Genomic DNA, 27236 nt, shown 5'->3' with positions numbered 1-27236 from the left:
AAAAACACTAGTAGTTATACACTGTCTTTTTCGGTCCTTTATTTATCCTTACACATGCAAAATATTACATTAACCCTCCTTTTGCATGTCATAATTTTCATTTGCTGCTGGCTTCTCTCTGAAAGCTTCTAGAAGTCCAACAGGATCTGCTCTCCACTGCCAAAACAAAAATTAAATGGTCACAAACACCAAACAAGCAGCCACTGAACTGACCCCTCAGGGAAAATTTCCAGGGCCAAGGCCTCTGGACAAAATACCAGCTCCCTTGTATTGCTACAGGAAGAGGGGCTCAGCCAAGCCAGCTATCTGAGGAACCAGACCCTTCCTGCTACACCAGAGTGCAGCTACCCCACAAGCACTAGGTCAAAACACAGCGCTGCTATTCTACAAACATCTGACAAATCTGGTACAAAGGAGATCTCCATTAGACAAAAGAGTCCAAGGATGGGAATAGAACCAGCAGGAAACAAGACACTGGATTTTAAACCACAGCTCTGGCAACAAAAGCTCAAGGCTTCAATGCAGAGGTGTGCAGCACCCAGCTACAACAAGCAACCCTTTACATGCCATACATGCCCATTGAAAAGAGGGCAGATAAGGGCATTTTTTAAGCCCTGCATTCGTATTTGGTTGAAATTTGTACAACTGAAAATTGTCATAAAAAGCACTGAGGTTACAACACATGCTGGATCACTCTTCCAAGCAGCTTCTAAGCAGTACCTTAGTGTGAAATCAACAGTGGCAAATCACAACATTGTGAACACACAGCAGTGGTCTCCAAATCTCTGGGCAGCAGCAATCCTGGTGTACTTGTGCTCCAGAGCCCTCAGGTGGAAATGAGAAGGGCGTGGATTTGACCTCTCAAGGGGACCCCTCGCAACAGCTGTAAAGCACTTGTCAACTTGGAGATCATAATTTGGTAAGTGCTGATTCTAACTCATCTAGGGAAGGAAAACATGTTACATCAGGGTCTACAGGAGCACAGGAGTTCCACTGGACAGTGAGCACCCTGGAGTGAAGGATACAGTTTCATAAGATGCAGAAAAGCAAATTAACAGCTCACCGCTGCCAAAAATGGAGAAGTTTTACTCCCTCTTCCAGACATGTGCTGCTGCCACTTACTTGTACAAGCTCTGGCTCTCACAAGATCCCTCTATGAACCAGTCCAACAGAATATACACCCAGTGGAAAAAAGCTGACTGTATTCTTTTGGGTCAGGGAAGAGATGAACACAGCAGTCAGCAGGAATGGCTATGTCCAAGCAGTCAGAAAACACAGAAGGAGAAAGGATTAGTAAAAGTAAAGCCATCTCCCCGTTCAGCAGCAGCAGGACCACCACCTCTGACACCCCAGCAGCACACAGGTAACACACAGCCCGTAACAACATTGCTGAGGATCCCTGTGATCCTCTCCATCTGCTTATGTAAAAATGGGTTTGGACACAGTCGCAGCAGACAAAACACTGTCAGAGCTTGCACATTCCAAGTTAATTATCTGCCTTTTAAAAAGTAACAGAAACAGGAAAGCATGTGGACCCTATTACCAATAAAGGGAAGAGCAGGATCTGCATGGTTATGCAATAATGGACATGGAACTTGAGGGGGGAAAAACCAGCATCTTTTAAGCTGTGGAAATCCTATCCAGGCAGCATAAACAGATCTGAATATAGACCCATCTAGGCAAAGTGCCAGTTACAAAATTTGAGACACACATAAAGATGATGAAATAAAGGACTGAAATACTAGTGTAAATTCTGAATTCATTAAAAGAATTCTGAATTCATTAAAAGCATTAGAAGCACAAATTCTGCCAATGAGATGTAGAGTGCCCTGGCTACCAGCAAAAGGAGGACTCCAGTAATAAAGAATGGGGATACTAAAGAGACTCTGTAATCATACCCATATTTAGTACAGTTTTATTGAGGCATTCCTATCCTGAAGGCTCTTAAATGGGATATCAGAATGCAGACTTGGCAGATTTTAGACCTTGAAACACATACTTTTCATTAGCTTCAGCAACTTCCCATTCAGTAAGTAACAAGCATAGCTCCCAAAAGCATAAATGTAAATAATATTCAACAAATGCAAATCTAGCCTTAAAAAACCAAGGTATATCAAGATTTAAAAGCCTGTGTCGTAAGGAGATACAGAGTCCCACCAAATCTCACCCAGATAAAAAGTTATTATATTGAGATATAAATAAAGACTTTGTGGCTTGACCTGCCAACCACTCTGAAGTGGGTTGTTTCCCTTCTTTTAAAATGGGAACTTGTGTCAAATGTGGTTTAACTGGCTTGTTAAAAATCTAATTATTAAGGAAGTACTCTCAAAATGGTGGATGTTTCTTTTAAGAAGTTTTCATTTCTGCGAAGGTTCTCTGCAACAGGGTGGGAGCAGACTTGGAAGCAACACCAAAATCTTTGTAAGCCAAAAAGTGTAAGTCATCATCAAAAACTGACTTTACACAAAGCGCTGCCAAAAGCACAATGTAAACTCATAGAACAGGGCAGGGGGAAATGACAACAAAATATTTCACATTTTTCAGTCATGTGGATCTTGGTACTACTTATAACTATAATAGGGAGAAAGTTTTAAAATGAAGCTTTCAGTCTGATGAGCACTGCACTGTAACTTAAAAATAACCCAAGTTATTGCAGATAGTGGGCAAGCAACAGCTTTGAAAGACAACAGAGTACAAGGGGCCAAGAAGCACATGGTTAAAAATCTAGTTAAAGCAGCTTCTTTTCACTTTAAAAACAGCTTCTGGGAATGAAAGGAGGACAGTGTTTCAGAAGTGAATGTGGGAACTGGTCCCCCAGTCCACTCTGGGAGATGTGGGTGGCAATTCGATGGAGACTGCTGATGGCTCTGTAGCTGCAGAGCTCTGACTTAGGGGTGTTTTTTGGGGTTTTTTTTAGCATTGGCAGAAGAATGTGGCTCAAGAATTTCACAATGTCATGACACTGGCCCACTGCAAGAAAGAAAATTGTTAAAACTAGATAGAAAACTAACAGTTTTAGATCTGGAGTATATTTGAGGCAGTGGATGGAGAAGAGCTGGAGAATGTTTAAGGTTTTCTTATCTCCTCCTACATGAGAAGGTAGATGACCCATCACTGTACCTGTCATCTGGTATCATGACACAAGTACCAGTCACAAGTCTCTTGGTTGTTTCAGCAGCAGCAAGAGAAACAGTGAGGATATTTTACCAAGAGCAGTATTAGTAAAGCAATTAAACGCATGACAGCTTCTTCATCTCAGTGCCCTGAACACAAGTTGTTGCTGTTATTTGATAAAGAAAAATGTTATTCTATCAACCAAAGGCTGTTACTCACAAGAGAACTCTTGACTGCAGAAAAGAGTAACTGAGGAAAAAATTACAAAGACTAAAAAGAAAGTATATTTTTGAGAGGTAGAGATGACTAAGAGAGACCGATCTCCAGCACTGACCAAAAATGGAAGTGGCAGCAATACTGAAATAGAAGCAGCATGAGAATAAACTTCCCTTTCAGAGGTTCATGAAATAAATCCTTCTTCAAATTGCTTTCTAAAAAAGGGTTTTCAGCATGATCTCTGACTGTCCCTCCACCAATCCTATGATAAAAGTCACCAATCCTCTGAGAAAACTGGAGAGACTGTTTTGCACTAGTCTAGAGAAGTCAAGATTCCCAGTGCCTACATATTTGCTTCACTGAAAATTAAGTTGACTTCTTTGTCTCAGCTCATCATGTTGTTCCCCGCTATGCCCTGAACTAGGGCACAGAGGAAAAGAGATGAATTTTCTTACCAAGTACCTGGATGCACACATATTTTATATGGACATGTACTTACATCACTTACATCCCATTACTGCTGGGTACTTTAAAATTAACCTGCTCCACCTCAACCACACCGGCATCCACAGCCCTCAGAGAAACCCAGGGACCAGACTCTGCCACTCACACATCCAATGTACAAAGACAACGTCTCACACATGCACAGCAGTGCAACTGCCCCCTCACCAAGAAAAATATTCCACTTCTATCTTTGTGACAAATCCAAGCCTAGAGTGTTTAAAGCAGCTGGAAAACAGAGCAACTCCGACTCCTTTTCCCCCTCCAATATAGAAAACAGCACAAAAAAAAACGTTGTTTCTGCCAAGCAAGTACTGAATACACTGCATTCCATTTCATTAAAACAATTATTCAAAAGCCAGCCAAGAATTACATAAAGCTTCCTCTCTGCACCACCCCCAGCCCCTTCCTTCAACCCCTCCTCCCCAGCAAGCAGCCTCCCGACCCTGCAAGGCCAGGACCACACCAGAGCCACCCCCGAATGCCTCGCAGCCCACTGGCTCTCCCACCCCACACACAGCACTTTCCAGACCCAAGCAATACAAGCAGGGCCTCCAGCAGATCCAGACAGCCCAGAAGCTCTCAGAGTTTCACAGCACCACAGCCATACCATGGTGATCTGTTTCAAGTAGGGTTCTCCCTCACATTTGATGGGAAAGTAGCATCCAACAAATGAAGCCCTTAACCAACCCTACCAGAAAAATGAATGATAACCTAACAGATTTTCTCTCTAATTCACACCAAGGCTTTTAAGCATGACCCCAAGACAGGAGGCACTGGATTTAAGCAGTTAAGAAGTACAGGAGCAGAATGCCAGAGCAGCTGTGATGCACTGCCCAAGCAAACTGCTCAGGACAGCCAAGCAGCAAATCTCAGATTAAGTACAAACAGGATAGATTGAAAACTACAAGTTTAGGGTTATAAGAACATGACAAATTCATCTCAAACTCCACATAGCCACTCTACAGTTCTCAGCCTGACTGACAGTGCTGAGCTCCTCATCTTTCACAAGAGAAATAAAAGGCAGCTTCTTCAAGTGCAGCTCACCCACTCACAACACTGAGTTGGCCACTGATAAGAGATTCATGACGTGGATGAAATGGCATTTCTTCCCTCCCCCAGTGCTCCAGCTCTCTGCAGGGATCCTGTCTAACTGCTGGAGTTGCTCACAGCCAGGCAGAATAGTTCCAGCTGTGTGTCACACTGTCTGACCAGGCCTACACAGCCCAAAAAAAGTCTCCCATATAAAACCATAATGAACAGGAGCTTCAAACCAGAAGTACTACTCTAGGCACCTTACTCTAGGGGATCTCCTCTGTCCAAAAGGGGCCATTTGCTAGCAGAAAAAGAAGAAGAAAAAAAAAACACCAAAAAAAAACCAACAACCCAAATCTAGTCCCAAGGCAGCTAGTGGTGCTGAGAAACAGGGAGCAACAGATGCAATTAATGGTAAAACAAGATGAGCAACAGAGAACAGCCAAGCCATCAGCTTATTCCAGCTCATGGGGCACCAGTAACCTCAACTGACATGCAGTTAGCCCTAGGCTTTTTTGCCTGACCCAGCTGAAATTAGTGGCTTCAACCCAAAAGCAACCTTTTCACAGAGAAGCCCTGAACTGGTTTAGAACCATGAAAGAGGATAAAACAAGGGAATACTAAGCCCCTAAGCCACGGCAAATTATTTACAGCCCTCCTGCCCATGACCTTTTCTACCTCTGGCTTCTTTTACCACCTCCTGCTCTTATTAAAACTCAGCCTAACCGCAGTCCCTGAACCACCACAAACTTCCCCACAGCACAAAGTGAAATTCTCGGTTGACCTTCCTCTTCAGCAATGGAAATAAAGCAAGATCCTGTGAGGCATCTAGACAGACACAGACAGATTAATTCTGTCTGCCAGCTCAATTCTGTGACAAAAACACGGGACTGGTTTATTCCTGGAGCCCCCATACAGTCTGATTTATAGCTGAGCCATTTAAAGCACAATTCCCCATGCAGAGTGTCATTCAGAAGGTTTATTCCCTGGAGTGCCATTTACTTTTTTTTATGTTCTTCAAATGATTTGCAAAATGCTAGAGGTTTAAACACATGCAATAAACAGTAAAAAACCACAAGAAATCAAGCTACACTCCACTGCATGCTGCCAGCCAGCCACTCCGTACCTCACCCAGCAGAGCCATCTTCGCAGATGTGCTCATGGTAATAAGAACACTGTGAGAAGTGGCACGACAAGCTGCACTGGACAACTTCAGACTACCTCATCATCATTTAAATAACTTGAACTGAACTTGTTCACAGTGTAGAGACAGTCCAGCTCAGGGAGAAAGGAGCCAAGCACTAACAATGCAGGCTGCCTCCCCCTGTGGCCTGCCATAAGTTCTTCTGGCTCCTCAGTTTACAGCTGTCTCAAACTCCTTAGATAAATTTCCCATGTAAATTCAGAATAGTTACTGTCTGCTAAAAGAAAAAGCTGCATTTGTGTGAGTAAAAAAAAGAGTTTACCAGACTGCTAAACAGCACAAAAACATAACCTCAGGGACCCAGTTCCTGTAACTGAAACACCAACACCAAACTTGTCCCACAGCACTCCAGTTGCCAGTTCAACTTGTTTGCTTCATCGGGATTTAAAAACACACATGCACAGAAGAGAAAGCATGGAATTTAACACCCATCAGCTGAGGGAGACTGTCCCCAGCTAGCTGGTTGCTGCTGCTCTGGGGTCGTTTGCAAAGAGAATGAGCATGAATGTGAAAAACAGCTAAAACTGATATGAGGAAGTCATCGGCCATCTCCTATTTTTTATGGTATATCTTTAGCACACAACATTCCTTGAATGACTTCATGACGCTCTGTGGTAAAGGGAAAGACTAGGGTAGAACTGCTGCGGGGAACTTGGAAGGGAAAGAAAATCTTTTCTCCCTACTCACAGCCTGTCATAACGGGGGGTAAGGAAAAAATGAGCAATCAGAAAGGCACATAGGGAATATTCAACGTGGCTGAGAAAGGAATAAAAACTTGTAAATCTAATTCAAACTTGACACTGTAAACTTTTTCAGCAATGGTGACCAGAAAAGCTTGAAAGAAGCTTTTCAGCTGGAAGCTATTTCAGAAACACAAAGATCTCAACCAACATAACCACACTTTGCAGGTAAGAAGTAATTACCCGTTTCACAGACGGAGAAACAACATGCCTTAAGTTAGGGTACATTTTTGAGGCTGTGGAGAAATGGTTGCCTTATGCTATATTAAACATAACCCATTGCTGAAAGAGGTAGCCTCACTTCCCAGTCCACTGTCCATGTAAAAAAATGACTTTGAGAAGAATCAGCTTGCTGATGCAGTTAACTGTCCAACAGTTATTGTGGACACAAGCAAGGGAGATGGCCACAGGGAACACCTCAGCAGCCAGCACTTAAATCAAGTGAAACCAATTTGATATCACAACTTTTTCTCTAACCCATTCAACTTCAACCAAAGTGGAAAGCAATGGTGCCACTTCTTGCTTCTACCCTGCACTACTGGATGTAGTAATCCTGCCACAGGTGAGACAGTTCCCTACTTAACATTTTAAAATGCAATATCTTAATAGTCATGATGACCTGTACTCCCAGGGTTTGTTACTAAACCTCAGTTAGTTAGGACAGGCTTTATCATAGTGTGAGAAAGCTTCCCACAGACAATGTCTCACTTTCATGCAGCTGGAGCAGAAGAGCATCTTCATTAACAGCTTCCGCATCAGACAAAAAGGGACACACAGGATCAGTACACAAAGAAGGAAGCATAGGCTGAGACCAGAGCAGGAAACTGGGACCAGAGATCCTATTCGCTCACACTGATTTTCCATTAGGACATACAACTGCACTTAGAATCTGCTCTGGCTGTCTCCAAAGCTGCATCAGATTCTGGGTATCACAACTAACACATTAGTTTGAGTCAAACAGATTTGTTTTGTCACCATGGACAGGCTTTTCACCCCTCTAGTTACAGCGTTTTAGTATAAGGGATTTATCTGTCTGAACAGCAGATGATCTACATAGAAGTGCATTATTAGTCCTTGTCCTGCTGCCAGACTTTAAAATTTTAGCTGTCATTTCTACAGTTTCACAACTTGTTTCATATAATAGATAGACTTCAAAGGGCAAGAGGTGAGGAAAAAGGGGTCCAGAGAAACTGAAGTATCGTGATTCCCTAAGAAAGAAAGAAAAAGGGGAGCGAGAGAGCGATGAAGATGTATGAGAAGTTTCCCATTTGTTTCTCCAGTGGCAGAGATGGTGTCGGAGGATCAGTTTTAACCAGGAGGGCAGCTGAACACTTAGGATAAGTTGACCTCTCCCAGCGAGGGACAAAGGAGCTAAAGACAGCACAGAGCCCAGCCTTTCCGTGGAAATAGAGCAACAAGAAAAGAAGCCTCTCTCTGCATCCACACTGCTTGAGGCAGAGGACTCCTTGTCTGAGTTGCTCAGGACAATGAAGTCCCTGTTTTACGAGGGGTCACAACAGCTAAGGAGCTGAAACAAGTCAGAACCCCATTGTGCAGAGCATTCGTTCTGTTTACAGTCTTCTCGCCCAGCAGCAGGAAGGACTCCGAAATCTGAGCCAGTAGAAAACCAAGGCACCAAATTACTTTACCAGTGCTTCCCCCCAATACCATTTCCTGGGCGTAGCTGACCATAAGCAATTTCACAGCAAACTCTTAAATCAAGTGAGCCTAAATCCCACAGCATATGACTCCCAGACTAAAGGAACTGAGTCAGAAACAGGCAAGCATCCCCCTCTGGAAAGGGACAGACAGCACCGCCCTGCAGAGCACAGCAATCTTCCAAATGTTAGGACAGATGACAGATGGAAACACATGCACCTCCCTCCACACTCCCATGAAAAATCAATAGCAAGATTGCTCCCTTTAAAGTCAATCTTGAGAGGATTAAGCACTGAAGAGAGAGTGGATTAGAGTTCCTAAAACAGAGGAAAACAACTAATAAAGCAAAATCTCTTGTGCCCTTGAACTATGCACTCAGGATTTTGAAGTCACATTGCTAGAAAAACCTTATGCAAAGGAAAAATCCTTCTAGAAGTGAGCAAGCACACCTAAAAAAAGCAGCTCACAATCTAGTTTGACGTGGACAGACAAAACACTGCCATAAATACGTCCCCATTAAACAGATATAGCTTCTTTGTAAAACACCTTTTACAAGTTCCAGTGAATGCTGTTTTGTTTTCAATTGAAAAATCCAGTTTAAAAACATCTGAAGCCTTTGAAAACAAACAAACAAAAAAAAATTTAATAGCAGTAGATAAGTGAGAATTTCATCAAATGAAAGCTTCTAAATGCCACACCATTTCTGTCTGGAGTTACGAAAAGGTTTCCCAGTAGTATTTGCAAATAACCCTTCCAGAAAAAGGCAGTAAAAAACCTTTGGTGTCAAAATCAAACAGTATTCTGACTAAAGCAAATGTAAAGTTTCTCTTCTCCTACTCCTGTCACCATAAATACATAACAGTTTACACAAATTAGGTTTCTTCCTCTGCAACAAGCAAATCCTAATGGATCTGTTCCTTCATACTACTTAGACAAGGTAGCACCACCAAACCAGTAACCCAACATCTCAGTGCCTCAGCTTGTCTGAAGCAAGTATGTGTGGATGATCACTTGTGTGCTGGAAGCACAGGCTGTGCTTTGGCAATCCCCTGAAAGGGACAAGAGCCCCAAATCTGGGTTCTCACTCTTTAGGACAAAGCTGTGCCAATTTACAGCACTGCAGGACAGCAAATTCATTCAGCAAACTTCCTGTCAAACTCCAAGCACATCCGCAAAATGTGCTTCCTCAGAGAGGCTGCAGGGAGACGATCTGGACAAGCCTGGCCAGCTGCTCTCCTCCCCCTTCCCACCACGGGCTGTTCTAGTTTACATCCAGCCCAGCACTGTGTGTCCTGTGCCACAGAGGCTCCTCCAGAACAACAGGGTGCACAGCTCCAGCCTGCAGAAAGTTTCCTGTGGGAGCTTCTTCAACACTGGGGGAGGGGGTAAAAAGGGAACAAAGATTTTTCTCAACTCCAAATGAATCCTCAAAGCAAGACAAATCCATTCTCATATGTTTCATAAACTCTCCGGTCCAAGAACAAAACTGAGATACTTCTGGACCTCCATTTTACATTGGACATGTACAGACTGATCAAATCCTCCAGCTCTAGGAAAAAGAAGGAGATTTTTGACAACAGCAAGGAGTTAAGAACAGACACACCAATGGTCTCTGTTAGGGGTTCACTCATGCCCAGCAAGGCCCTTCACTCACTGCTCATTTCTGTGCCACACAGATTCAGAAGCGAGGTATGGAAGTATCTGAGCTGATTTAACTTGACATCAACTCTGCACCTACAAGTCCCAGCTCAATATCAAACTCCTTTTGGGCCAAAACTGTCCCTGGAAGCAGAGCAGCTTTGCCCACATGGCAGTGTGCCTGAACCAACAAGTCCTGCCTAACCAGCTTGACTCTGGACAGGGCCAGTGCAGACGTCTGTATCCATGGCACAGTTAATCCACAACTCAGATAATCCACCCATAGATAATGAGGAAAGAAAAACAAACAACTCTCACTTGAGTTCGAAAGTCTGACTTATTTCAGGGGAGTTGTATCAGCACAGCACAGTTCCATTATGTGTGATCCCAAGGTGAATGACTTTAGAGCAGTAAGTGAGCCATTTTGGGGCTAACAATGATTTGCAGAGGAAAAACAGCTGGTGTGCTTTTCCATGGTGAATTCTGTACACCACAGAAAAGCTTAGAGAGAGAAAAGGTCACACTTTTTTGTTCAGCTGCCTACTGTTAATTAGATCTTGTCCAGTCTGAAAGGCTGCACAAAAATTGAGACAGACGCAGTGTAATTAAGACTTGATGAAATCAAGTTGCTCAGATTAGAAGGTCTAACTTTTGGTTGTCCAAATACTCTTCAGAGCTCAGAAAAACAAACCAGGCACAATTTCAGATCTTTTTCACAATTTCTTAGCAGTTCACCTCTAATTCTCCTACAGAGGAAAGAAAAAATGTTAAGGGACTGCAGCAGCCTATTCCAACAGCTGGAAAGTCACACTACCACGTTTAGGAATGCAGCTCTTGCAGTGGGCACAGTGAGGCTCCCATGGTTTACTGATGGTGAGACACTAAACTGGCTCTACACTGACCTGTATGCTCACCTTGAAGGGCTACCCATCAAGTCAATACACAGACTGGGTGAATCCTGTTCTGACTAGCAGTGCATTCCTGAACATGCTAGGAACTCGCACCAAATCTCCAAGAGATAACCAGAATGAGGGATATGAGAAAAGGTAAACAGAGCTGTCTCCACTTGAACAATAACCATGAAAAGAAGCTGCAGTAGAAATTACTTCTGTTCCCACCAAGAGCTACTTCACTCAAGCAGAAGGTCTCACTCCCCAAGGATGAATCCTCCATGGGCACACCTTTCACCAGAAAGCCACGCAGCAGATGGACTCCTTACCCTCTAAGTTTTATCATTAGCCCAATTCAAAGTCTATTTTCTGAAGGTGTGACCACCAGCTTTATGCCATCACCGTAGTATGAGCTTCCAGGTCCAGAAATAAACCTGCAATTTTCTTGGGACTATATGTCAACAGAACGTCTGGTTTCTATTAAAGGTAGGATGGAAGTAACGGATCACAGCCCCTCCCCAGTGTCTGATTTAATCGGTTTCATAAGCGGAACTCAGTCGTCCTAATGCCTCCCAGAGCACAAGGGATTTTGGCAGATCCACACCCTTTCCGGCTTGGTCCCAAAGGACTCAAATTCTCTAGATCCTTCCCTTGAGACCAGTTGCCTGACATTTCTCCATTACATGGTTTCGGGAAACCGTATAATGCAGCACACCTGGGAGAAGCAGAGGGAGGACGAGGATGAGCTCCAAGCGCGGCTGGGCTCCGCTTATCCCCGCAGGGCTCCCCACTCCATACCCGCGCAAAGTTCAGATCTCGCCCAAGAACAGGCTGGAGAGGCTGCGGCGGGGCAGGGAGGAGATGTTTGCTGAAACCCGAGTACGCCCCACGCTGCTCCGGGCACAGGAGCGCCGGGCGCCCTTCCCGGCCGGGACAGCCACCGCCTGCCCTGGCTGCGGCGGCCCCGGGACAGCCCAGCCGCGGGGCCCGGGCGCGGGGAGCCGGGCCGGCCGGCGCGCTGCGCGGGGAGCGACACGTCCCCGGACGCCGACAGGCGCGGCCCGAGCCCCGCGGCGCCGAGGGGCGCAGCGTGGCCGGCGGGCCGCGGCCGCCGCCGCCCGGGGCGCGGCGGGGAGGCGGCCCCCGCCGCGGGGGAGCCCGCGCGGCTCGGAACTCACCCAAGTCGTCCATGGTGCCGTCGTGCCCGGTGCCGCCGCTGCCGCCGCGCCGGAGCCGCTCCCGCCCCGCGGTGCCGCCGCCGCCTCAGAGCCCGCAACTTTCCCGGCCCGCCCCCGCGCGCGCCCGCCCGCGCGCCCCCGCTGCGCGCGCTGCGCGCCGCCCCCTGCCGGCCGCCGCGGGAGCCGCCGGCCCGGCGCGGAGCGGGCGCGGGCTCGGGGCCCCGCGAAGCGCCGGGCGGGGCGGCAGCGCCCGGAGCCGCCGCCCGGCGTGTGCCCCGGAGAGGCCTGCCCCGGAGAGGCCTGCCCCGGAGAGGCCTGCCCCGGAGAGGCCTGCCCCGCTCGCCGGCGGCCCCACGCGCGTCCGAGACTGAGCGCGAACGCCACACGAGCCCCGCGCTGCTCCCTGCAGGAGCAGGACCTTCCCCAGAGGAATGTCCCGGGGCAGCGATGCAGCCGCGCTGGGCTGGCTGGGTGGTGCGGGAGAGTTGTGCCCCAAAACCTTCAAACATTTCAGAGCCTCAGCTGAATTACCCCATCCCAGGGAAGCTGGGCGGCAGAAACCTTTCCTGAGCAATTTTCCATACGCTGTGGCCACCATAAAGGAAAGTCACCAGCTACTTCTCTTTTGCTGTGTTCAAAGACTATAAGAGCCCTCCTGGATTTCTCATGTGGTGACCTTGAACCATCATTTCCCACGTGTTTTTCCTTTCAAGCCTCTATAAAACAACTCCAAGGCAGCAAAGTCCTCGCTTTGTCTGAGCCGCAGCACAGCTCAACCCTCACCAGAGCTACTGTTTCCCACAGTGCTCCAGCCAAGTTGACATGGCAGTAAATGCAGTTGCTCAGCCCAAATGTCCACTTCTTAATCTGATGAGAGATACACCAAAAAATATCAGTGTGGGAACTGCCGAGGATCCAGGAAACATGACTCTTGTAGCTCTTTTCCTTACAAAATTACTACCGAGTCAGAAAATGTTCCCAGAACTGAACAGCACATGTCCTGTTGTTGAGCTGAGATTACGGAATTGTATTTCCATTAAACAGAGACCGTGAGGTCAGCTGTGAGCAATCTCCAGTGCTGCATTTTTCACTCTCTAGGTACAAACATGCCCAGTTTCCCCTGCTAGCACAAGTCAGACATCATTATTTCCTGTGTTAAGTCATGCTTTAATGGGAATTATCGTTAGGGGGGCAGGGAAATATCTCCTCCCTCATCCCAGCCAATGCTTATGAATAGTCAAAAACCTCCAAGAAATTAATTCCAGCTTTTACTCCAAATACAGTTGTCAGAAAATAATGTCCTTACTGAGATCTAAGTACAACACAAATGTAAGTAAAGATTTCATTGCATGCTTCACCATCCATGCCAAAGATTTCACCTGACATCCCCCTTGCTGGTCTCCCTCAGCAAAATGTAAAACATTATTTGGAGGGACTGTTAAAATTTTCTCAAAATCCATCACTGGCTATACAATGACAACATCAGGATGTGCATCCCCAGGTGGAGCAACATGAACCACTAGCGCTGACTGGTCACAGAGCAGATCTAAAGTCATTAGAAACGAGTCCTTTCCTGGGGTCTGTATGTTTCCTCCACCAACATGTGACAAGCATGTGCCACAAGTTGGGTTGTATTTTTACCTCTGCATAAATAAAGTGCCTACTGTGCTCTGTTCATATTGTAGCCTGGTATGCCATTTTTATTTTCAGCTTCCTACTGTGTCCTTTGGGAGTCTGGAAGTGAATGTAAATCAAGAAAGCAGTTTCTATTGTGTCTCAGGGCTGGAATTAAGTTGTCACAGAACCAGTTAGGGTTGCTCCCACAAGAAATGGTTGTGTCTAAGATGGTCAGTGTTAAAAAAAAAAAAAGAAAAAAAAAAGTCATTGTTTCCATTGTTTCTAAAGCTTTGCCTATGGCTTCTGCACTGCACTGAAAGTGTTGGTGGGGTGGGAAGGCAGGGCTGTCCCATGAGTGATACTATCCTCTAGACAGCCTGCTTTTAAAAGCAACCTGCTCACAGCCAGGTGCTGTTTATAACTGAATTATTCACACATTGATATTTCTTACTTAAAATTGCCAGTCCCTAACCCTCCCATGAGAGCTGGGGGAGCAGGGGCAGGTTAAAACCCCAGCTGCCAAGGCGACTTGTCAGTGTTGTGGGCTCAAGCTCTGTCCTTCCCAAAGCCTTGAACTCCTGTTTCCCCATCATCTACCCGTTCTTTGGCTCAGACTCTCCCTGACTCACGGACACCTGCTTGCTGCTAGAAATACACAGGCCTTCTTCTTATGCTGTGCCCCGTAGCTGAGACATTTTGATCTACCCTTGTCTTTCACATAAGGTGTAACAAGAAGTTACCACCCCCATTTGCAGATGGGAAACAGGGCTGGGAACTGGAAATGAAGTTAGACAGTGAGTTAACATCAACAAAATGTTGAACTTTAGGGCTTCCTGTCTCCACACAATCCATGTTCAGAGTATTCCTAACTCCACACAATCTGTGTCCAGAGTACTTGCTCAAGGCATCTTTCCCTCTTGTTGAAGAGTCATTTACCAGTTACAGACCAAGTCCCTCAAAGGGCAGCTTAACCCACTGACCACACACAAGACCCTCAGAGTTGATGGATTAACTGTCCTCCTGGGCCCTGTCATTTCAGACTGGCTGCCAAACAGGAGTGATCCAAGCTCATTTCATAATACCAGCGAAGAAAAGCATTGTTATTTTCAATCTGTGTCAGAGAAGAGAAATAAAGCTACACTGGCCTGTGAGGCATGTTTAGAACTTACCTGTGCACTTTCCAGAGAGTGGCTTGAAACTGCAGAGCAATGACAGTGCCTTCATTGCAGTGTGTGCCCTCTGTGCTGTGCCACATGAACATCATGCAAGGGGATTTTGCTCTTTCTTCAGGTGAATGCAAGGAAAAAATTTTCAATCAGAGCTTTGGGCTTCAGGCAATAGCAGTAAATCACAGCATGCAACTCCCACATTCGAGGTTCAACTTCATGTTTGTTGAAAGGATCTGCTACAGCAAAATGAACAAGCTTGGTTTCTGGCATAAGATGTAGGACGTGACTTTGCAATGCAGATTGAAAGCACCACACCAAGGCATTACCACAGACAATTCTGGCAGCAAAGATGAGAAACAACCAAGTGATAAATCCAATACTTATCAATACAGTTCATAAGAATCAAGAAATTACCTGAAGTGTATGACTCACTGCAAACTACATATGCCTTTGCTATTTACCAGTGTGGCTTATTCTGCCAAAGGGTAATGGCATCCCTGTGCTTCAGAGTTTGATTTCAATTGATATTGCTGGCAATAGGAACAAATGGGGGGGACAAAGGCAATCTGTGAGGTTTCACTGTCACTCTTGGTCACTGCTGTGTATAATACCCCAGCATGACTGAATGTTATTTTAAAAAATAATAGTCATTCTTAAGAGACTGATGTTCACTACTAAGCTTTCTGTTCTACCGAAGTTTCAAGCAGCTGCCCAGCTCAAGGTCTAACCGGCAGGGTAGGAGCATCGGGATGGCACACGTGGATCTGGTTCTGTGCCCATACAGAGAATGTCAGAGGCAAGCTGTCAGCACCAGGAGGTACATCTCACTCACACAGAGTGACGGAGAGCAGCTGCTCCCAGCTGCAGCGGAGCCTCAGCGAGGCCAGTGTGCAGTGGTCATTAGTCTCCCTCCGTAGGGTCTGCCTAGCTATTCAATTGCTGCAAATTAGGAAAGGATGCAGTTTACTTATATAATAGGAGTTGACACCAGCAGCTGCTTTTTCCAGAGCAAAGGTTTGTGATTTTTTTGACAATAAGGAGCATTTTTCTATTGCATTTTTTTTTCTTAAAGCAAGTGATGTCAATAAAGAACTGCACACAAAATGGAGTTTACAGTACTTAGTACACTAAGTGTTCTCTAATGAGTTTTAGAGGACTCCTGCAGTTGGGGAAGCACGATTCAGACTTTCACTCCCCCTAGATTCCTCTCTGCCTGTTGAGAGGCTAATCTCCTAAGGATTCTCCTCAGCAAGAGCTACTCCAGAAATCTTTCTACAACACCTAAGCCACTCCACTTCCATTTTCACTGACCGATTCCTTTTTCAGTAACTTTGAGAAAAAAAGAAAGGAGCTTTCAACGTAGGAGCGCCCTCATTTTATTAAACCGCGGTCTTAGCGGCAGCAAGCCCTGGCAGCGCTGAAAGAAGAGAAGCCGTATTATCTTCCGTGATAGCCCCCTCCCGCCGCCAGGTAAAGACCACGCAGCACAATACAATCACCTGAGCTAGTTTTAGTCTATTTTTCACCAGAGTATTCAGTCTCCGTAGAGACTGTCAAAAATTGCCAATGCCGACTATATTTCAAGTCGTCATGGCGGGGTATTGGGAAAAGTTTTCAATTAGCAATAATCGCGCCTCGGATTAACCTCATTGGCTACGATACTGCCACTGCGCAAAGCTGACCGGGTTTACCCGCCGCTGCCAGCACTCGCCCCGGGGCCGCCGCCTGCCTCACGGCGAGTCCCCCCGCTCGCCCGCTCCCGCCTGCACGCTCCCAGCTGTGCCCCCCGCCCGCCCCGCGCCCTCCGCGCCCCGCCGGAACCGGGGCGCCCCGTTCTGCCCCCCGTTCCGGGCCCCCGTTACACCCGCGAGGGCTGCTGGGAGGGAATATGCAAAGTAAGCGTGACGTCACCGCGGGCGGCCCCGCGCGGAACGGGCGCGCCCTCCGCGCATCCCCGCCGGGCCGAGCCCGGGCACCGCGGGCCGTGAGCCCCCGCCAGCCCCGAGCGGCGCCAGCGCCGGTCCTTGCCGAGCATCCCCGCCGCCTGCTCCAGCCGGAGACACGGCTTCAGAAACTGAGCGCTTTTTACATCAACAGTTCTCTGCTTGTTTCAAAGGTGCTGACTGAGGAATGAGCAGTGAAATTACACTTGGAGTAACCAAAGTGCTGAGCGATCCCCACTTCTACTAAGACCGAGATTCTCAGCTCCACACTCCCTTATTTAATTCCACATGTCTATCTTTTGACCACACAGAATCCGCCTCCGAAGAGGCTCACAAAAATTGCCATTGCCGACTGTATTTCAAGTCGTCAAGGCGAGGTATTGGGAAAAGTTTTCAATTAGCAATAATCGCGCCTCGGAATACCCTCATCGGCTACGATACTGCCACTGCGCAAGGCTGCCCTGACCCCGCGCCCCGCCGGCCCCACGGCCGCCGCGCCCCCGCCGCGCTCAGAGCGGGTGCGGTCGGTGCCGCCGCCCCCCGCCCGCGGCCCCCGCCCGCCGCCCGCGCCGCCCTGCGCTGCCCGGGGATGCACCGGGAGGCCACGGAGGGATGGAGCGGGAGCCGGTGGCACCGCCGGGACCCGCGGAGGTTGCCGGGAGGGCACTATGGTAATGAGCGCTGCTCCAGCCGGGGGCACTGGCCGCAAATCGCTTTTCCAGCCCGGGAGGGAGCGCGCGGAACAAGGCGGGGCACGCTCGAGGAGCGGCAGGGAGAAACGGCGTCTGCCGGGTGCCACCAAAGCAGTCATCACCCAACAGTTTAAGACACGTTTAAACTCCTAAAGTGTAAATCACTCAAAGTCGTTTAGACTTACGACGCTGCCCAAAACAAGGCTGCACTCCACACCTAAGCCCAGGGCAGAGGAACAGGCAGGGTGGCACTGCACGACAAGCGAGCAGGATGCGCTTCTTCCTTGTGATCCCAGAATTACACATTGCTACACAGACACTCAGGCTTACCTGGTCTTTGAATTAACTGTAAGAGAAAAAAAAAAAAAAATTAAAACTTTCTGCAATGTTTTGAACTGTTTAGCAAGAGCTAAATCTTTAGAAAGAGCCCTTTGTCTATAAGACAGCTGGGCATCCAGTGCATCAGGCTGCAACCATACAGCAGTCTGGCCTTCCCTATATTGTTCGTTCCTCAGAAATATTAGCCTCATTTGAAAAAAAAAAAAAAAAAAAAAAAAAAAAAAAAAAAAAAAAACCACAAACAAACAAAAACCCAAAGCAATCACAAACACAAAACAAAACAAAAAAGAAGGAAAAAAAACCCAAAACAAACACAAAACAGAATGCAAACTCCTTATTGCCAGGCAAATTAAACAAATTATCAGGTGATTATTGAGACTGAAACCTGCACCAAGCAGAGAGGCAAAAACATGGGCTCCTGCCAGGATGCACAGTTAGCAGCAGACACGTTGGCACTGCCCTATTTTCCAGGCTAGACAGCCTTCAGTGGACTTTTCTTCCATAATTTATTTAGTCACATTTTAAGCCTAAAACATGTTATTATCAGTTAAAAGAAAACACATCTTTTATAAGGACAAGCATCTACAATGCATTTTATCAAAGCTATCACACGCATTTGCATCAAACGAATTCGGATTTTAACCTCCCACGTTTCTTTGAGAGCTGCTATGAAGCCCTCAGCGTTTCCAAATTGTCTCAGGTGTTGTTGGGATCACCTTTCGCCGCTCCTCCGCCCTCCTTTGACGCATGGGAGTTGTAGTCTCTGTTCTTTTTCCCCGCGAACTCCATTTCCCAGAGGGCTCCGCTCCGGCAGGCCGGCCTGTCCTTCCGCGGCCGGGCGGCAGCAGCATGGGAGGTGAGTTATTCCCGGTGGCGCTGCTCCCAGCAGCCGCCCGTCCCGCCCTTAGCCCAGCGCAGGAGACGCGCGGGGGTCCCTTTGGATTGCTGGCCTGTAGCCGCTTGTAGGATCCTGTTTATCTTCTGCCTTAACCTTGCCTGATCTTTTCCTGTGGAGCATCTTGGGTGTGTGCTAAAAACAAACTCTAGCCTCGGATCTCCGTGGGTTTGTTTGAAGAGTTTTACTTGTTATGTAAAGTAGGTGTTTTGGTTGTTGGTTTTCTTTCATTTTAAAAGCAGCTTCGTATTTGACAAGAAACATTCCATCCTTTAACATTTTCTCTTCCATAGTCTTTACCTGGTTCACAGCAGTTTTCAAATGTATCTAAATGTATCTGTAATTTTTCCTTTCTCTCTCTTGTGGGCCAACCCCTATTACATTTCTATTTCATTTTACCTCTGAACATTTCCTTCTGAGAGATCTTTTGATGATAAGGGGCAAGAATGAAGAGTTTTCATCAGTTAAAGCAATTTAATTACCATCAAGCTGGCTTAAGAGCCTTTGGGGAGCATTACGACACGAGTTACTCTCAAAGCAAATTAGTTTATTGGGACACTTTGTCCCTTCTAATTAATTCATGTGGGAAATTAAACCTCTTTAGAGGGAATGCCCAACACAACTCCTGCTAAACAGCAAAACAAAGCAAAAATCATTGCAAACAGAATCACTGTTTAGATACAGAAAGCAATTCAGACTATGGAGTCTGTCCAATCATCCCTGCATTTTAACTGATGATGACAAAAAGCTTTAAGAACTGAAGGTTAACTGATCCAAATCTACCCTTTGCTACTGGCAACAATTTGGTATCACAGTGCTTGGAGCTCAACACCTAAACTTCAGATGTATCTAAGCCCTCAGTTACCCACCAGTACTAGGTCTTGCAGTAAATGGAGCAATATTTAAATACCCTAAAGTTTAGGTGTTCAGGAGATCATCCCCTTTTATCAGTAAATAAAGTTCTTCCTCTGTCTTCCACATCTTGTACAAGGCCCAGTAGTTTTAAAACAGTGAAATGGAGAAAGAACTGCAGACTGCTGGAAAGCCCAAACAAAATCAAAGTCCAAACCCATCCATTCATGTCAACAGGTCCCGCACACAATTCCAGGCAATTTAATCAGCAAAGCCATCCATCCTGCCTGTCCCCAGCAGGGCATGTCATTCCTCCCTTAAGGCAGGGTGTCCTTCCCATTCCTACCTGCCAGGCTGTTCCTTCTGCCCCAAACACTTTGGATGATCCCTTCTCTCTCAGAAGGCCCCTGTGTCTGCTGGAGAAGCAAAGCAGTGCCCATCCAACTTCCCACTGACTCTGGGGAGGTGGCACCCACAGAAGGTGTCAGAGGCATTTAGACAGTGCCCTAATCATCTTCAGTCCCATTCAAGGCCTGTTCTCCACCAGGTCTTTGTAAAAAACAAAAACAAAAATCCAACCAAAACACCCACGCAGGAGTAACTTCAGTCAAGGCCTTTGTTCAGGAAAAAAAACCAAAAACATTTCAAGGCTGTTTTTCTCTCCCTTCCTACAACATGTGTAAGAATGGGGTAAATATAAAAGATTGATTTGGAGCAGGCAGAATTAAAAATGCAGAACAAGGGTCTCTGGGGAGGAACTAGCCAGTGCCTCTGGGGTGAGGTGCTTGGCTTTCCTGCCATTTCCTCTCTGGCCTGCTGCATATACCTGGCAAAGACTTTGCATGCACAGGCCTTTCTGGGCTCTTTACAAGTCCTCTCAGGCAGCCAGCCTTCACACCAGGGTAGAACAGCAACCCTGCAAGTCAGAGTTGTTAACTTCGTGCTCAGTGTTCCCCTCTTCCAAAAGAACATACTTAGATGGTGGGCTTTAGTTAATGTTTCCAAAATAATTGGTTTCTTTACTAAAAAGAGAGCAAAGAACACTTAACAGCATAATTTCCCAGAGAATCACAAGCAAATGGCATTAAGGATGTGCTTTTTGCTTCCTTTTACCTGCCATGTGTTCTGTTCTTGCCTTTTAGCTGAACATGTTCTCTGCCAGGAAGTGGTCTGGCGTTTTCAGGGCTGTCAGACTGCATCATTTCAGATCCCGTTCTATATCCAGAGCCTCTCCAAACCTGACTTTCGTGCCAGCCTGTCTTCCCCCAGATCCTGCGGAAGTGGAGGAGCTGCAGCACTTTGTTTCTAACTCCAAGAGGCTGTTTGTAATGACTGGAGCTGGAATCTCCACAGAGTCAGGGATCCCCGATTACCGCTCCGAGGGCGTTGGGCTCTATGCCAGGACAGACAGACGGCCGGTCCAGCACGCCGAGTTCATCCGCAGCGCCAGTGCCCGGCAGCGCTACTGGGCAAGGAACTTCGTGGGCTGGCCCCAGTTCTCCTCCCACCAGCCAAACAAGGCACACCTGGTACTGAGAGACTGGGAGAAGCTGGGCAAGCTGCACTGGCTGGTGACCCAGAACGTGGATGCCCTTCACACCAAAGCTGGGAGCCAGCGCATGACGGAGCTGCACGGCTGCATACACAGGTACAGCTGCTGGCACAGGGCGGTTGTCAGTGGTGACTGACAGGCAGCTGAAGTGTCAGCTGCTGAGAAAGGAGGCAAAATGTCCACACTGCATTCCTGGAGATGACAGGCACAAAGGTGGTGTTGGGCCAGGGTAGAGAAAAAGATCACAAGCCAGTGTCTGTTCACAGCATGGTATTTAAGAAACACGACCACCACTCCATTTTTTGGAGCATTATTTGGATCCATTTCCTTGAAACCTGCATCCATTTCCCCTTTCCTTGGTACAGTAAATGTCCTCTTAGAAAAGAGAATGAGGGGACCATAGGATGTGTGTATTTGAGAAGGGCCATTACAGCCTGTCTGGGATCACCTAAAATTTCTAGATGAAAAAGCACAGCATAGACTGGGAGAGAGGATGCATAGCAGGGTTGAAAGCACTTCCTCTAGAGCATTCCTACAAAGCAACAGAGTAGAAAGACATCTCCTTGACCTGTACTATTTGGTAAATAAATGTGGAAAATCATGACAGGCCTCCTAAGGAACAAGTTAGAGTCTACAGATCTTCAGCTGACATGAAACTCTCCATTAAGACTTTGCTCTGAATTTCAGGGTTTTCTGCTTGGCCTGTGGAGACCGAATCTTGCGTTCTGAGCTCCAGGAGCACTTTGAAGCTCTGAATCCTACTTGGAAAGCTGAAGCGTTTGGTGTGGCTCCAGATGGGGATGTCTTCCTGACCGACGAGCAGGTGCGCAATTTCCAAGTCCCAGCCTGCCGTAAATGTGGTGGAATCCTGAAGCCAGATGTGACCTTCTTTGGAGACACAGTAAGCCAGGAAAAAGTCCGTTTTGTACACCAACGCCTGGCAGAATCGGACTCCATGCTGGTAGCAGGATCCTCTATGCAGGTAAGTAGGTCTGCCTCCCAAACTGCATTCCTACTTTGCTGCTACTCTGCCTGCAATGATCCTTGGTGCCACAGCTTAGGACTACAAATGGCTTGTGGATCAGATCAGCCTTTGCAGAGCTTCTTTGTATTTTATTTTTACCTTGGTTGGAATCTGGCTTTGTGGATGACCTGTTTGGGCTTCCCTGTCACTCTCTTGCCAGTCTACTTCATGTTGCTGTAAATAGCTCCATTCAGACCTTTCTCTGCTGCCTCCTCCATCAGGTCACAATTGTCCATAAAGACAAGATACATGAGACAATTAATTCCTCACATTTTTTTACCTGAAATTTTTAGCCTTTGCTAGCTTTTTAGGCCTCATGGCACACTGTGTAAAATACCAGGTTTTAGGACCTCTCATTCTTTATTCATTTCTCAATAAGAGAGCTGAAATATCTCTGCTGCTTGGTATTGTCCTTTGTATCACATGTGTTTTCTCCACTAGCCTCTTATCTATAAGGTAAGGTAGCTAAACAACAGGGGTTTCTAAACCCATAGAAGCTTTTGTAATGGTGTTTATGTAAGATAATTTTTTCTAGGAACAAGTTCTATTACATAAAAAAACCCTTACTCTTAACACCTCCCAGAAGGAGAAAAAACCAAGGCTGCCTGATTGTGATTCTCTTGGCTTCAGGATACTGGATACAAATTCCTTGAGCTTGCACTTCCTAAGCTTATAATCCTCTGTACAGGAATGATTGAAATGCCTTAAGTTTGTTCTTGTACTACCTAAGCTGGGCCATGCAGGAACCATCAAAGTGCAGCATTTAAGTACCTGTGATAACTAATAAAAACTGCTGCAGAGATTTACTAAAAGACAAGGACATTTCCCTTCAATCTGCTCTGAAGTTTCAGTTCCTGTGAAACTGCAAATCCTTCACTGAGAGAGGTTAAAAACTGTTCTATTCTCTGCACTCCTACCAGAGGTCAGTACAGCTGTCTAACGTAATATGTATGTACAGCCCTTTTCCCATTGCCAACAACAACTATTTTATTTTATTTCTCTAACTCTTCTTTTGCCTAATTTGCCTGTAATTTTGTTTTGCAGGTGTACTCTGGTTACAGGTTTGCTCTTGCTGCTCGGGAAAAGAAGCTGCCAATTGCAGTCCTTAACATTGGGCCCACCAGGTTAGATCACTTTGCATCCTTAAAGCTGAATTCCCGCTGTGGAGAGCTGCTGCCTTTGATTGTTTGCACGTGACCCAACCAGCTCAGCTTCAGTAGCTATCAGGATTAAAGTTATTTTTACAAGGTGAGTACCTTCCCTGGTCAGTCACCTTTCAGAGTAAGAATATGGGTTCCTAGCAAATGCTGAGACTGAGATGTTCTCACTGCACCAAAAAGTGGATGTAAATTTTAATCTGTAATTGGTCTGCTCTGATGGGCCATGATACTGTTTCCCATCATCATAAACAAAAAACATAGTAAGTGCTAGCACTCCCAGGGAATTGGGTAGGAGTATCCAGAAGACTCAGTAGTGTAGAATTCAAATCTATTTGTTACTATCAGGAAACTACAGGGGATCACCTGTAGTTCCAGAGAACCTGATTACAACCGTTGCCTTTGCAACTGAAAATTCAAAAGCTGTTCCTGATTGAATTGGTCCAGCTAATCCCAATCAAACACTGCTGTTTAAAATCATCAATTCAGTCGATAAAGCTTCTTTATCCTCAACTGCAGGACTGATCTCAGACAGGGGAAAACTCCAATCCAAGAGGCAGCTGTGAGACGCAGTGCACAGCCGCTGAGGGCACCAGGAGAGGGCAGCAAGCCTCACACGTGTCAGCCTCACCAGTTCTCTCCACTGAAACCATCTCCACGTCTCGGGAAACCGAATGAGGATGAAAAAAAAGTACTTTTCTGCCTTCCCTTGCCGTTGTAAACAGTGCCTTTTCATTCAGTGGGACAGGATAATTGGACTACCATGTCTGAGATAAAAATACCTTTCTTATAATTATCCTAGGAGAAGGGGGGGACAGGGATTTTGACCAGGTAATTTGAGGCTGTAGCACAGGAGGGCGATGTGGGACTGCTGGAGGATCCAGTGTCACTGGTGGGATACTGTAGAGTGTGCAAAGAGGAAAAGGAGGCAAGAGGAACTGCAGTGGTCACTTTCAAGAAAAGAAGGTTCAAAATAGAAGCTGAACAAGAGTACTGCTTTGTAACAGATTATTTGGAAGCACAAACTATAAGGCTGACATGTTCCAGCAAGGAGAGGAAATCAGCATTTCTCTCAACTGTTGTTTGACAGGGTAAACTGCTTCCTATCCAACCCCTTTAAAAATGAAATATTGTTGAAATGCCAGAGGAATTACTTGAAGCTAATCTGACCAGCACTACTTTCAGTGAGGCCACTACATTTTCCAGAATGCATTTTTGAAGATGTTATTTAATTAACTAATAGCTGCAACTAAAATTGTTTAGAAATTTGAGAATATTTGCATTGTAATTTTCTCTCCCTCCCATGATTTAAGTACATTCTCAATAGCCAGTTTAGATTCTTTGGTTTTCCATTGCAAAAAAGCAGGTTGTAATTACTAGCAGCTGATGAATTAAGAGAGAAATACAATTAAATCTGTACAATAGGTCTCCCTCAGGAGATAATCTCTGTTGAAAGATACAATTTCCACACTCCTAACAGGAAATCCATCAGTACTGGGTAGTGATTTTTTGTTAATCCTTAGGATGGTATTGCAAGCTCTATCAAACTGTTTCCAGAGTAAAATACAGAACCTGGCACAAACTAGAACACTAACTTTTTGACCTGGCCTTCTTCATGAAACTACCACTCCCCCTCTTTTAGCTCTGAAGGATTTAATTGTTGGAGTTTTCCAAGTGCCCCCACCTACTCCAAGTAGCATGTCCTGGACTAATATTTTGACAAGAACTGTAACAAGCAGTTGGAAACAAGGATGCCAGAGTCATCTGCTAAAAGGTCAAGTAGCAAAGCAAGGACAACTGACCACAGGATGCAAAGTTTATTTTTGCTTTGTTGTCGATTCAAATCCATGCCAGGAGAGAGCAAATAAAGCACAGAATCTAAGGCATACATAAGGCATCCAATTTCTGCAGAAGGTAGAGGGCATTAAGATGCATAAGACATTTCAAGATTTGGCTGTATTGTGTTAGAGGAGAGACAGCTTCACTTTGGAGCCAAGCAAGAGCAGTTCAGGACTCCCACCTGCATTCTGCTCTCGTTGCATGGTGACTCCACTTTCCAATGACTCAGGTTTCTGCTGCTTGGCAGTGAGCAAAGCTCACAGATCTCTCTCCATCTTTAGCTGTCATGTCTGCAGTACAGCTATCCCACCAACCAAAGCTATTGCACAAATCCTGCCTAAAGCACAGCAGAATCTCCACATACACCATGTTTTCATGTAGGGGCTTTTCCTGCAAGAAAAGATGCTGATGCCTCCTTAGCAGAGGAGCTGGGGCTGAGGTTCTCGCTATCCACATCATCTTCTCCTCCTCCTTGAAACTTAGACGACATTGGTGTGCCAAACCAGAGGCTGCCAGTGCAGTGCCAGTAGAGCCAGCATTTTGAGAAGGTGGGAGCATTGCCAAGCAGTCTAAATCTTAGAACAAGTTCTGTGACAGGTAACTAAACCTCCCACGTCTACCCCTGCCTCCTCCAGTTCTGCAGCTGAGCCTGTGGGAGAGGAGTCAGGATGTCTCTTCAGGATCAGTCTCAGATGAGTCATTACTCCAATTCCCGATTGATTGGTACTTTTAAGCCACCAGAACAATGATTTAGAATAAATGAACATAACAGTAAATTTCCTGTGCCTGGTTTATTACTATATGGTAATGAGCATATGTACAACAACAATGAGGCTGAGATGAAGAAGTTCCTTCTCTTTTCTGCTAAGTTGATCCAGCACTACTAAAATTGACCTCTTGTAGAACAGGATCAGAGCACTTCTTAACATATTCACCTTAACTTAAACATTAAGTTTACTCACATGAGAAATGCCTGAGAGAGCCTAAAATTCCTACACCAAAAGCCATGACATGAAATTAGCTGAATCAACAGCTTTTGCTCTTTTCTTTTTCTTACAGCTGTTCCTCCTGAAGCTTGGATAGAGGAGCTGAGAGTATCTTACAATGGATTTTTCTTCTGCTCCTCTTAAAGTGGGGTTGGAGTTACACAAAGCAAATAAAAGTTACTTCCTATTTGGCAAATCTTGTCTTTGTTTCTGGGCAAATTCTCAGAGCAAACTGTAATAGAGTCCAGCAGCCTGAGGAAGGTATTTCACATACTGAGCTCCAGTGAGGGCAGCACAGATGCAGATGTCCCAGAGGTTTGGTGCCTGTGGTGTAAGTGCAGCCTCCCACACCTTACAGTCAGATTGCTCCAATTGACACACCTGCTTGTTCATTACTTCTGGAAAATTACCCAAAACCCTGGGCATGGAGAACTTGGGGGGTTCAATGGAGAGTGGAGTGAAGGTGACTAAATCTAACACCTAGAGTGTGCTTCTTCGAAGCCCTGTGACTGCCTTGGATGTCACACTTTCTCAGCCTTTGCAGCAGACAGGGAAACAGCAAAGTCGAGCCAAATGGGCTTTAAAACCACTGTTCCAGACTGTTCCTGCAATTCTGTGTGCAGCTCCTTGTCATCTTCCTTCCCACCAAGGAAAGGCACCCCAGTGGAGTTCTTCCCTTCTGCACTACTAACTAGAAAATGGCAGAGAAAAAGAGAAGCTGAGCCTGAAGGGGACAAGCAACAGTGTGTCTCGAATGGGTTCCAGGCCCAAACAATAACTCACACATCATTTCCATCAGCAGAATTGTTTGCTTTCTGCATGTCTCACCTCAGCTGGAGTACTCTTTTTCATCTGTGCAATGTCCATGTAAAGTAATTCAGCTCTTCCTGCAGAGAGTGAAAAACCTTGGCATAGAGAAAAACAATAGAGAAAAGAGACTGAGACTTCACTTCTGCAGTGAGTCCACGGAGCTGCTCTCCCTCCAGCATCCTGGGG

General features: G+C 46.1%; 2 protein-coding genes and 2 non-coding genes across 9 annotated transcripts in view; 1 reads left to right on the top strand and 3 right to left on the bottom strand.

Annotated features, from left to right (window-relative positions):
• The window catches only part of PXN (paxillin), a 46758-nt gene extending 31643 nt beyond the window's left edge, over positions 1–15115 (bottom strand). For 2 of the 5 annotated variants that reach the window (XM_085592640.1, XM_021549839.3), the window contains exon 1: positions 12176–12285. In XM_085592640.1, coding sequence (XP_085448766.1) covers positions 12176–12188 — 13 coding nt within the window. In that variant the 5' untranslated portion in view covers positions 12189–12285. Of the gene's footprint in view, positions 1–12175; positions 12286–14961 lie in introns of those variants that run through there. The other 3 variants (XR_014958566.1, XM_085592639.1, XM_085592641.1) reach the window with 3 other exon arrangements.
• A 1384-nt stretch (positions 15116–16499) lies between these two features.
• On the bottom strand, positions 16500–16640 carry LOC116184202 (U4 spliceosomal RNA). Its single transcript, XR_004148958.1, has one exon. It is a non-coding gene; the product is annotated as a U4 spliceosomal RNA (small nuclear RNA).
• Positions 16641–17221: 581 nt separating this feature from the next.
• LOC116184203 (U4 spliceosomal RNA) lies at positions 17222–17362 on the bottom strand. Its single transcript, XR_004148959.3, has one exon. It is a non-coding gene; the product is annotated as a U4 spliceosomal RNA (small nuclear RNA).
• A 1289-nt stretch (positions 17363–18651) lies between these two features.
• On the top strand, positions 18652–26436 carry SIRT4 (sirtuin 4). Of its 2 annotated transcripts, XM_031506230.3 has the most exons (6): positions 18652–18791; positions 20825–21330; positions 21922–22216; positions 23303–23506; positions 23935–24106; positions 26314–26436. In XM_031506230.3, the coding sequence occupies exons 2-4, from the start codon at positions 20831–20833 to the stop codon at positions 23453–23455; spliced, it is 948 nt and encodes a 315-aa protein (XP_031362090.1). In that variant the 5' UTR covers positions 18652–18791; positions 20825–20830; the 3' UTR covers positions 23456–23506; positions 23935–24106; positions 26314–26436. The 2 variants fall into 2 exon arrangements, with proteins under 2 accessions (XP_031362090.1, XP_031362091.1); XM_031506231.3 differs by lacking the exon at positions 23935–24106.
• The last annotated feature ends 800 nt before the right edge of the window (positions 26437–27236 follow it).

Source organism: Lonchura striata, chromosome 15, assembly GCF_050655825.1.
Source record: "Lonchura striata isolate lonStrDom1 chromosome 15, ASM5065582v1, whole genome shotgun sequence".
Taxonomy (NCBI): domain Eukaryota; kingdom Metazoa; phylum Chordata; class Aves; order Passeriformes; family Estrildidae; genus Lonchura; species Lonchura striata.
The sequence above is the reverse complement of the archived record's forward strand: the minus strand, read 5'-3'. Positions and strand labels throughout refer to the sequence as shown.